This window comes from Rhipicephalus microplus, chromosome 1, assembly GCF_043290135.1.
Source record: "Rhipicephalus microplus isolate Deutch F79 chromosome 1, USDA_Rmic, whole genome shotgun sequence".
NCBI lineage: Eukaryota > Metazoa > Arthropoda > Arachnida > Ixodida > Ixodidae > Rhipicephalus > Rhipicephalus microplus.
The window spans coordinates 220,903,865-220,916,094 of NC_134700.1; the positions used below are offsets into that span (position 1 = coordinate 220,903,865).

General features: G+C 50.6%; 1 protein-coding gene across 3 annotated transcripts in view; it reads left to right on the forward strand.

Moving 5' to 3' along the window:
* ClC-a (chloride channel protein 2) overlaps positions 1-12,230 on the forward strand; it is a 167,321-nt gene that overhangs the window by 21,796 nt on the left and 133,295 nt on the right. Inside the window, exon 1 of one of the 3 annotated variants that reach the window (XM_075891422.1) lies at positions 11,586-11,618. The exons of the other annotated variants lie outside the window; for them this stretch is intronic. Within the exon in view, the coding sequence (XP_075747537.1) occupies positions 11,601-11,618 (18 nt within the window). The 5' untranslated portion in view covers positions 11,586-11,600. Of the gene's footprint in view, positions 1-11,585; positions 11,619-12,230 lie in introns of those variants that run through there. 3 annotated transcript variants of the gene reach the window in all.

Here is a 12,230-nt window from a genome sequence, read left to right on the forward strand (position 1 = left end):
TTGGGACACATCGAAGGAATTCCAGAACTCATGCAGAAGATCAAGCAGGTCGGCATGTTCAGTGGGAGTGAAGGTGTCGGCAATGGCGCTGGAAAACGTATCCTTGGACGACTCCTCGAGGGCCGACAGTGATTTTGGGTGGTCGCAGTAGTCATCCGGGACATCAACCAAAGACGAAGGGTCGAGATCCTGCACGCGGCCGAGACATTCCCCCGTAAGCAAAGTGACAGGAGTGGAAAGCGGGTTGAGTATGAACATATTGCTTATTCCGGCGGCGAGGTCAATCGTTGCGAAAGGCAGCGGCAGAGCTCGACGACTCGTGAAGATATCGGAAGGCATAAAAAAGACTGTAGCGTCAGTGGAGGCGTTGCATGAAACTGGAACAAGTGCGAAGTTTTCAGGTGGAATATCGGTGTCTTCATGCACGAACAACTTCGGCGGCTGATGAAGAGCGTCAAGTAATGGGACATCACAAAAGGGTCAAAACTCAACTTCAGCGCGTGCGCAGTCGATGACGGCATTATGGCGGGATAGGAAGTCCCATCCGAGGATGACATCATGCGAACAGACAGCGAGGACAATAAACTCCACAGTGTAAACAATGCCTTCAATGGACACTCCTGCAGTGCAGGCTGCGAGAGGCGTTACTTGCTGTGCACTTGCGGTGTGGAGTGACGGTCCCGAAAGCGGCGTCGTGACTTTACGTAATACACGGCAGACATTAGCGGCAATAACAGAAACAGCGGCGCCGGTGTCTACAAGGGCGAAAGTAGAATAACCTTCAACAGCTACTGTGACCACGTTAGCAGGAGAGGGGCGAGGGCTTAGACAGTTCGAAAATGGCGCAGTTCTTGCCTCTTGAACTGCGGTGCTTAGTTTTCCTGGTCAGAAGGTCTGGGCCGGCGACGCATGGGGGAGGGCGATCGCCGACGAGTAGAGGGTGCGCGCGGCGTCACGAAGTCGGGGTCGTTAGGAGGGGCATAGCGAGGTGACGAGACCGGCCCGTATTGCGCGAAGGGTTGGCTGCCGGGTTGCGACGATCGGACATAGTCGCCGAACGTCTGAGGTCGACGGCGGCAGTAGCGGGCAACGTGTCCGGGAGTAAAGCAGGCGTAGCATATCGGTCGGTTATCGGGCGTCCTCCAAGAATTGGCTACTGGTGGTGCCGCCCAAGGTGCAGTATAAGCAGCCGGGTGTGCGGGCTGTGAGCGCGAGGTGTAGGGTGGTTGCGGAAGCCTACGCACAGCGTCTGCATATGTGAACGGCGCTGCTACAGGCTGCATCACTTGCGAGCAGGCGACAGGAGGAGCCACAGGCTGCGCTGCATACGTTAGGGGCGCGGCCACAGGCTGCACGGCTGGCGGATAGGCGACAGGAGGGCCTACCGGCTGCGCGGCACGCTGGCAGTGGGCAAGGCTGGATAGAGGCGGCTCGTGGTGCGCAAGAGGAACAGCTTGGGCAACCTCTTCCGAAATAGCAGTGCGAAGCGGGGCAGGTAGACGGGTGGTGGTCTCGTGAGTGAATGGCACTAGGGAAAGTTGGCGGGCGGCTTCCTCACGAACGAAGGCTCGAACTTGCTGAAGCAGCCGTGAATTGTCCGGCAGGGTGTCGAAACTGGACAGTGACTCACCACCATGCTGAGGCTGCCGAGTCAGTGTGCGTTGCTTCTTTAACTCGTCGTAGCTCTGACACAAGCGTACGACTTCGGAAACTGTGCTCGGATTTCTCGCCAAGAGCATTTGAAATGCGCCGTCGTCGATGCCCTTCAGGATGTTTTTGACCTTGTCAGATTCGGGCATGGTGTCATTCACACGTCGACAAAGGTCGACGACGTCCTCAGTATAGCTGGTAAAGGTCTCGCCAGTCTGCTGAGAACGGACGCGCAAGCGCTGTTCTGCCCTCTGCTTGCGGACAGCCGGCCGACCGAACACTTCAGCACATGACGTCTTGAAGACGCTCCATGTGGGGATGTTGTGTTTGTGGTTATTAAACCACAATTCGGCGACGCCAGTGAGATAAAATATCACGTGGCCCAGCTTGTCGGCTTCATGCCACTTATTGTTGGCGCTCACCAGTTCGTAGTGCTCGAGCCAGTCTTCGACGTCGGTCCCATCCACACCGCTGAAGACCTTCGGCTCCCGTAGCGTAGGATGGCCAGGGCAGTTGAACTGGAGCGAAGGCGTCGATGTAGTGGCGTTGGTAGTCATGACAGGTGGTAGCGTGCGGCTTCGCAGCTCCAGGGTGTAGCAACGGGGATTAACAGCACCTTCCACCAAATGTGAGGAGGTTTATGAGCCGTTAAAGACAGCGACGAGACAGCGTGAAGAACCGTCCAGAGCAACGAACCGAAGCACGAGCCGAGAGAGCCGGGCGTTGGCGATGCTGCTTGCTGCAGGTACATCTTCTTCACAATATATATATATATATATATATATATATATATATATATATATATATATATATATATATATATATATATATATATATATATATATATATATATATATATATATATGTATATATATATATGTATATATATATATATATATATATATATATATATATATATATATATATATATATATATATATATATATATATATATATATATATATATATATATATATATATATGTATGTACTGATTGTACACGCATGTCCTTGAACCAAGAAGGCGGAGTGGCAAGTGGCAACCACAACACGAGCTTTTGTTCAATCGTCATCTTCGTCGCCTTTATGGTGCATTCGTTGATGTTAATGATGGTGGCTTGTATCATATAGCCACCGCCGGTGAAAGCGCTGTCTCGGCGCTTAAGAACGTAAGAACGCGTGCGATCCTGCGCAGTGAAGTACGGCTAAAGGCGGGAAACGTGTACAATATCAGTAGACGGCAGAGACGATGAGGACGGATTGTCCAAGGGGGTGATCTTATAGGTGACCTTAATCAATTGGCGCAAGACTTTGTAAGGCCCGTTGTAGCGAGCGAGGAACTTCGAGGACAGACCAACGTGACGGGAGGGAGAGCAAGACCACCGATCCTGGTGGCGGTGGTGGTAGTGGTTAGAAGATAAGAAAATGCACCTAATTTCTACAACCCGGTCGGGAGCACGGCGCAGTGCGATCCTGGGGAGTAAGAGACAGCTCTGTGACGGCTGTCATTGCGATCTTTTTGAAAGAGCTTCGAGGCAGAAAGGTGATCCCCACCAATCTGGTGGGCTGCTCGAGCCCGAGTAGTTGCATCGCGAGCGTACTCGGTAGGAGTGTCAGTATGCGACGGCAAAAGAGTGTCAAAAGGCAAAGTGGGGTGGTGGCCGAAAAAGAAATAGAAGGGAGAAAAGCCAGCGGTGTCGTGTTGAGTTGTAGGCGAACGTCACGTAAGGCAAAGTGGCATCCAATCACGATGATCTGCGGAGACATACATGCATGGATAGCATTGTCGGTTAAGACGCTCAGTGAGTCCATTTGTTTGTGGGTGGTCGGCAGTGGCGAGTTTATGACGTGTGGAACACGAGCGAAGAATGTCGTCCACGACCTTGGAGAGAAATGAACAACCACGTCGGTCGGCAGTTGACGCGGCGCTCCATGATGGAGAATAACGTCATGAATGAGAACGTCCGCGACATCAGTAGCACAGCTTATTGGTAGCGCTCGCGTGATGGCAAACCGTGTCGCGTAATATGTATAGCCACCCCTACCCACTTATTTCCACCCAGAGACGTTGGAAATGCTCCCATGAGATCGAGGCCGACGCGGTATAGAACGGGTCAGTTGAAATGTGGATAGGCTGAAGTGGGCCAAGTGGTGCCAATGAAGGATGCTTGCGGCGCTGGCAGGACTCACAAGATGCAACGTATCGGCGCACAGAGCGGTAAAGGCCGGACCAGAAGAATCGACGCCGCATGCGGTGATACGTGCGGGCTGCTCCGAGGTGTCCAGCAGTTGGAGCACCATGAAGTTGTTCAATTGAGCACAGTGGAACGGAGTGTTGCAGGAACTACCAGAAGTTCTGGGCCTTCGGTGCTTATTGTGTTGCGCCGATAGAGAATTCCGTCATGAAGTGGGAACAGGCGAAGGGAAGGATGCGAGGTTTCAGAAGCTAGACGGCGTATGATAGACCGCAAATTGGCATCACTGAGTTGTTCCCTATCTTTGTCCGTGATATCAGAAATGGCGAAGACACATGCATCAGAATCGTGCGCTGACAGGTCGAGGGGATCGACGCGATGGCGAGATAGACAGTCGGCATCCTGGTGAATTCGGCCAGACCTGTAGGCCACGTCACAGCTATATTCCTGTAGCTTTAAAGCCCAACGACCCAGGCGTCCAGGACGGATTTTTGAGGGAGGAAAACCAGCACAGGTCGTGGTGATCCACGATGACCGAAAATGGGCAGCCGAACAAGTATGGTCGGAATTTCCCAATTGCCCATACAAGAGCGAGGTACTCCCGCTCAGTGATGTAAAACTTGCACTCGGATGGGGAAAGGAGGCGAATTGCGTAGGCGATTACACGATTTTGTCCCTGTTGCCACTGGGCGAGGACAGCGCCAATACCGTGTCCACTGGCATCGGTGCGAACTTCAGTGGGCGCTGAAGGATCGAAATGACCCAAGATGGGTGGGAAAATGAGCAACGCAGTAAGTCAGCGAAACGAATTGGCTTGCTGGGAACCCCAAGAAAATGGCGTGTTCTTCTTCGGTAGCTGTGTCAAGGGATGGGCAATGTCGGCGAAGTTGTGGACGAAACGCCGGAAGTAGGAACAGAGGCCGACAAAGCTCCGTACATCTTTCGTAGAACGTAGTGTGGGGAATTTTGTCGGGATCGGGTTGCAAGCCTTTGGCACTGACAAGATGGCTTAGCACAGTGATTTCTTGGCGGCCGAAGTGGCATTTGGAGGAGTTAAGCTGTAGGCCTGCCCTTCTGAAAACTTCCAGAATAGCTGACAGACGGCTAAGGTGAAGGTGACTTTCGAGTGATGGCGAGAATACAATGACGTCATCGAGATAACAGAGGAACGTTGACCATTTGTAACCCCGTAGCAGGGAGTCCATCATCATCTCAAATGTAGCGGGAGCATTGCATAAGCCAAAGGGCATTACCTTAACTGGAAAAGTCCATCCGGCGTAACAAATGCTGTCTCTTCATGGTCTAATTCGTCGACGGAAATCTACCAGTATCCTGAACTCAGGTCGATAGAGGAGAAGTAGGCAGACCCGTGCGGGCAGTCGAGGGCATCGTCAATCCGTGGCAGTGGGTAGACGTCCTTGCGCGTGAGCTTGTTTAAGTGACGCTAGTCGACGCAGAAGCGCCAGCTGCCATCCTCCTTTATTACTAGAACGACTGGTGAGGCCCTTGGACTGCAAGATGGTTCAATGACGTCTTTTGTGGGCATTTTATTGAATTCACATTGGATGACTTGTCGCTCTGCAAGTGACACGCGATAAGGACATCGTTGGATTGGGCTGGCGTCTCCAGTGTTGATCCTGTGAGTAACAACTGATGTCTGACCTGAAGGGCTGTCGCCAAAGTCGAAAATGTCCCTGAAGGATGCCAGGATATGTTGGAGATCGGCTGCCTGTGCTGGAACGAGGTCTGGCGCGATCATCTTGTCAAAGTCGGCATCAGTGGAGCTCTGTGAAGAGGATGCAGTAGCGGGCAAAGGAGCATCTGCAATGAATGTAGAAACAGAATGTTCACTGATGGAATAGACGTTGGCTAGAGTCATGCCATCTGGAACAACTTGAGCGCATCAGCTGAGTTTATGTATCCGTATAGCGACGCCATAATATTCGTAATCGTCAACAGAGTATGAGGAAGGGCAACATTTCTGTCCAATAACACGTCCAGAATTGGTGCCAGCACATAATCGCCGTCGGGTACCGAAGGAAAAGACCTCATGGCTACATAGGTAACGGCTCAGGAAGCTAGGCGAACGTACTCGACAGAACACAGACGTGGTTGAGGTGTAGTTGGAGTGTCGTAGCAATAAGGTAGGTCAAGCTGAAGCAAGCCTATTCCACAGTCAATTAAGACAGAGTGTCCAGCAAGAAAGTCATTGCCCAAGATGAATTCATGATAGCACTTCTCGAGCACGGCAAAAATCACAGTTGTGGAGCGACCAGCAGCACTAACACGTGTGGAGTACATCCCAAGCACAGGAAAAGTTCCACCGTCAGTGACTTGGATGAGCGGCACTGTGAGTGGTGTTAAAACCTTTTCGAGGCGGCAGCGAAGCTCCGACATCATCACCGAAATGTGGCACCCTGTGTCTACAATGCCTACAAGAAGTGAATCATCTACTTTAACGTATATGAGGTTGCGTCGTGTTGACATAGAGTATTTGGCTGGCGAATCGTCGATGCAGCATCGCCTCTGGGAGCTGCATCGTCTAGTTTTCCCAAGCCAGATGTGCAGTCGGCAAAGGAGGACGGCGAAATTGGGGTGAGCGCGTCGATGGGCGACAAGAAAGCGCTGAGCGGGACTGGTGGACGGGAGGGGATGGTGACCGACAATGCACCGTCGACTAACCGTCACCACCGGCTGGCCGGGGCGACTCGTGGCGATTTCCGAATTGGCCATCATTTGCCCCTGCGCGACGGTTGTAGTTGTTGGAAGGCTGACGCCAATACCACCTGCTATTGCAATAGCGAACCACGTGACCAATACGATGGTAGTTAAAGCAAATAGGCCGCTCATCAGCAGTTCTCCACTCAGCGGGATTGCGAGAGCGCGCTGGGAGCCTCTGGCCTTGGGCGTAGGAAACTGGCGGACGACGGTCAGTCGGTCGGGAGGGGGCGGCGGTGCACACACAGATTCCAGGCCAACGTTCGAAAGCTCTTGGCGAACGATGGCGTGCACTAAAGGCACCATTTGGGAGCTGGACTCACAGAAACCAGAGAAAGTTGAAGCGGGAGACATAGCTTCAAGTTCTCGACGGATGATCTTCATGACGTGCTCTGCAGTCAGCGGCGCCTGTGGTACAGGCATGTCTTCGCACGACCATGTTGCTGCGGTGTTTGGAAGTTGAGCGAACTGATGGGAAATACGTCGGGTCTTGGCAGCCTCAAAACGCTGGCACTTTCGGATAATGGCATCTACTGTGTCACAGTCATCGCAGGTTAGCAAATCGAACGCGTCATCGGCGATGCCTTTTAATATGTGCGTTACTTTCTCGGACTCCTCCATGCCGTGGTCTGCTTTGCGGCAAAGGGCGAGCACGTCCTTTATGTAAGACAGGTACGACTCCGATGACGTTTGAGCGTGAGATGCCAGCTCCTTCTTGTCCGCTGTCTTCCTACCAGTCGATTTGCCGAACAGTGTACGCATCTTTGCACGCATCCCAGCTGCCAATTTCCGCTTCGTGGTTCTCAAACCACACTTTGGCTGTCCTCTTCAGGTAAAATAGGAATTTCGCCAGCATGAGCGTTCCGTCCCAGCGATTATTCCTGCTTGTTCGCTCGTACAGCGCCAATCATTCTTCAATGTCGACATTGTCGGTCCCGCAGAACGTGCCAGGGTCTTTCAGCTGGGGCAGAAAAACTGTCGTCGTTGCTGCCGGTTGCCGCTGCAGGAGCTGGAGCCGGATCCTCTTGTGCCATCGTGGAAGAAACCAAGCGTCGGCCGCTGCGTAGCTCCATCTTGTTACCCCGCACCACCACGAAAATGTCACGCGGTGAGAGTAGGCAGAGGGTAGAAATATATTTACAGATTGTACACGGAGTAACCAGTGTCCTTGAACCCAGATGGCGGAGTGGCAACCACAACACGAGCTTTTGTTCAATCGTCATCTTCGTCGCATTTATGGTGCATTCCTTGATGTTAATGATGGCTTGTATCAATATAATAGAAAATAAAAGTGGGTACACGTACGAAAAAGCACCACTTCTATGCCTTGTGTTTTGGTCGTGGCACGTCGCAAACGTAATCAGAAGCCAGCCGTGTACCTGCTTGTTGTTTTCTTACACGTGCCGGACCGCGACTAAACTTTCCCGCTGAAGATATATATGCAAATGAGTTCCACAAGGTCACCGAAGGGTTTCTTCCCGCAAAAAAAAAAAAATCGCATACAGATGGCACTCCAAATTCATTTGCCAATTATAAATGCCTTAGTACAGGGCCTAGCTGTAGCCCCCTCTAGCCACTATGATAAGGTCGTGGACGCGCAGTTCGACTCCCGGCTTGCGTGCGGCCCGTTCAAATGGCTTTCTATATATGCGCGAAGTTGTTTTGACGGCAACGACATTTGCTTTGCGGAAGCGACTAAGGCTCCTTCCACGCTGTATGCCAAGCGAGACGCAGCGTGCGAAATCGACGGCGAGAAAACTCACAACTTTCGCTGGTCGACAATAACAAAGACACATACTTTCGGCACCATCTCTCTTGTGACGCAACAGGCGACCGTGACATCTGGCGTCGCAACTCCCTCCCTTGGACTCATTGCACGCCGGCTACGCATAGGCACGGGACCGAAGCGGTTTTCTTTCCGGATACCACCGTGGAGGGAGCGCCCGCGATGAGTACGCGGTAAAGAAGAAAAAAAAAAAAGCGCACTGCTTTGTCGCGTTGCGAACGACACATCGGCCGATATGATGGACGACGGTTGCAGTTGTTGACGTTTCGGTCCTGCATCGACATATCATCGGCGCTGCAGCGGTCGCGTTCGTGCCGGCGCACCAGGATGGCTCTCTCAAACCGCGAAGCTCTTTTCCGTCGCATGCCACGCAGAAACACAGACGGCCGTTAATTTCGATCGTGACGGAAGACGCTGTTCACGTGGAGGGCTTGCAGCTCATTATGCGTTGCTCGTGTATAGTTCGCTTAGCGATTTGTTTGTTTCTTATTGTTCATTCACTCTGGCTCATCGCCGCTGAGGAGTGGCACATGCGGCGTGAAGTGCTCCGGCTCAGATACCCCTAGCTGTCGCTATAAGCTTTCCACCGTGAGAGTGTATGCAGCGTGAAAACACTTGACCTAACAAACATTGCATGGACGCGACGACACTTAAATACATGTGTACTCATTGGCCTCAGATGCCTTTCTTAAAGAGGTCATGACACGGTCACCCAAGAGTTTGTGGTTCTCAGCGAAACATAGAAGTAGAGGGTCCACTTGCTTATACAGCTACAGATGTGAAAATTGGGCCGGAGAACGGATATTTCAGTGCAAATCAATCGCTAAAGGTAAAAGTGAGCTAGAAAGGTACTAAATGTCTCCTGATGTAGACCCCGCCCATCACCGGTGACTGCCATTTTGCCAATGCGTGTGTGACGTCATGTGCAGCAAGGGGCCGGGGGCTGTCGTCCTGTACCAAAGTTTCGGCCACTGCATATCGTTAATTTCAGTACCCAGCTAAAGAAAGATAGCATCTTGATTTCACTCGCAGCTGACCACGGAACATCATCGTTCGCCAGGATTCAGATGCTCGCACAACTATAGCTGTTTGTTACGTCACGGCTCGTGAGTGCGCCAGTGTTGCCCGACTCTCAGGCCGCTCTCTCGTGTTAATATTCAATTATATATTAATTTCTTAATAAAATGCGCTAGAGCTTTGTCAGCTTATTTGTTAATGTACGAGGATTAACCCGCATAAAACTGATTATGACCCAAAATTGCATGGGTGTCATGTCCCCTGGAGCTGTGGCAAGAGCTGCTCCGGCACAGCGTCCGATATTTAATCTGCTGAGAAATGCTGCTGTTTCGTTGTTTCGCCCCTGTAGTAAACTAAGTTTTGTTTGGTGTTGCAACATATTGTGATCTGTCTAGGCCGACTTGTGCAACGAGCGACGAAAGCCAGGAGCTCTCAGTTGGAATTAACTGTTGGGGATACCGACACGTTCGAATTACCGGGAGTGCTCTTCGACAGAAATACACAGAGGTGGCTCGTCACCAGAGGATCACTTTTAATTGACTGTAAGTCCGAATTAAAGAGCTTTTACTGTAGTATATCAAACATGACGGCGACGGCAAAGATCGCGAAGAGTCCGTGTAATTGCTATCGCAACAAAAGAGAGATCCACAACAAGTCCTAATCTCCAACCAGATTTTAGCATTTGAAGCTGGACTGTTATTACGTAAACTCCACTAATCAAATTCGGTCTGTGCCTTCAAAGAAAAAAAATGCCTCAATGTCCAGCGTTCTTAACTTAATTACGGGCTGGTATGTTCTGAAACTACTCTGCACCTGGCGAAAACTCTACATAATCTACATGAACTATATGCAGGCGCACGTATAATTTATTCATATATTTGGGACTTATATGTGTTGGAAACAAAGCTAGATGAAATATTGTGCTTCTGTATTCGTGTGGCCTTGCTCATTCAAAGCGACATTATTTACTGTTGAATAATAAAAACTCTACTTATAATGGACTTTTATTTTAGTAGGCTAAAATCTGGCATTAAAATTAAACAGTAGGTGAAATTCTTGTCGCTAAGCGCGGAACTGAAATGACGACGATGGGACAGGTAGTAACACACACACACACACACACGCACACACACACACACACACACACACACACACACACACACCCACACACACACACACACACACACACACACACACACACACATACACACACACACACACACACACACACTTAAGTGTACCTCCCTCTCCAACACAAACACGCCGATTGGTCGAGTCCCGTGAACACTAGCTTCGCAAGAAACGAAAATAGCGAGACGACGCACTTCCCCACAGCGACCTTCCCTTGGTCCCCAGCTTTTCAGGGTAAAGGAGGGCGAGATATACAGCGATCTTGGAATTCAACGTCAGGGGGATAACTGTCACCGTTATCGACAAAAGCAGGCATTGCCGTAACCCTGCAGCACATTGAACAGTGACGGGTCAGGTCCGATATGCGTAAAGGTATGCGACACATTTCAAGTGATGGATGCCTCCTGAGGGTAGGTGAGCTGTACCTGCTTTATGATGCTTTGATGCGTGTGATCTACGAGACGCGCTTTGCTTCATGCCCCGCTTCAGTATTCTGATTCGCGTTCGAAGCCACATAACACGCGTTGTCCGGTTTAATTAAATATCGATGTAGTTAAACACTTGCGGCTTTACAGATCAATGTGCGTGATACCTCCAGCCGGCGTACCACACATGTAGTGTTCGTCACGCCCTATGTCGTTTGAATTGTTCACGCTTGACGTTTGCCCGAGAATTCTAGTTGGTCACCTGTTGTTGCGCGGATGTGCAAGGTTGCACGTTTATCTCCTGGCATGCGACCTATACTCCTCTTTTTCAGCAAGCGACACTGAGTTAGCGCGTTTTGACTTTCGCGTCTTGCTTTTCATCGGAGCCAAGTTTAGAGTCCGGAGAGAGAGAGAGAGTGTGTGTGTAAAGGCACGCTCTTGGTGCCCTGGGCTCCCATCCCAAATAGTTCTCCGGAGTGGGGGGAGGGGGGGGGGGGCTAAGCGCTTGTCTCGCGCTGTCTTTGTAGGCGGCGCGCGCGCTTGTTCCGCTTGGTGGTGCCACGTGACCGTCTCGCCCAGCGGGCTGCGAAATTGAGGAAGACGTAGACTGGAAAGCAGGCGATAGAAGACTAGATAAAACAACTGGATAGATCAATTCACCGAACGACGACGTTGCGCCATGGCGGGCATCTTCGCCGTAAGTGACATTCCAGAAATGATCCCATACCTTGTCACGGAGCTATGTTTAGCGCATATGCGTTGCAGGGACTACCACTTGTGTTATTGTTCTGTAGATCGTGCGCTGTGCAACCCATATAGACGGTTTTAAGGTCACAGGCGTTGTACCCCAGAAAACTTCCGGTCACCTCATTTACCAGCTCCTGAAGTAGAAACCGAAAGAACGTTTTCAAGTTCTTTTAAAATGTAAGAAATGTCTCTATTTAGTTTTTTCATATAGAGGGAACGTGCTAAACTTCAAGGGAATCTCTTATAATGTTATATAGGTCAAAAGAACTTGTATTTAATTATATTTTGCCAAATATAAGAAAGAAGTGTACAAAATAAGCGGGGTATTTTCTAAAGCTCTTCTTGCCCACCTATGCTATTTCGGCACATCGGTAGACGAAACGGGATGTCATCAAGGGGCTGTGTTTGTAAACAGTGAAAAGGTCTATAGGTCTAATCCGTGCCGTAGGATTCGTTTCGCACGGTGGCAGTTGCTTGTATACCAGTGCGTGGTGAAGCGCCGCATTCTTTTTTTCGAGGAAGTGTGCGGTGTGAGAGATTGAAGCTTATTTTATGCAAGGCA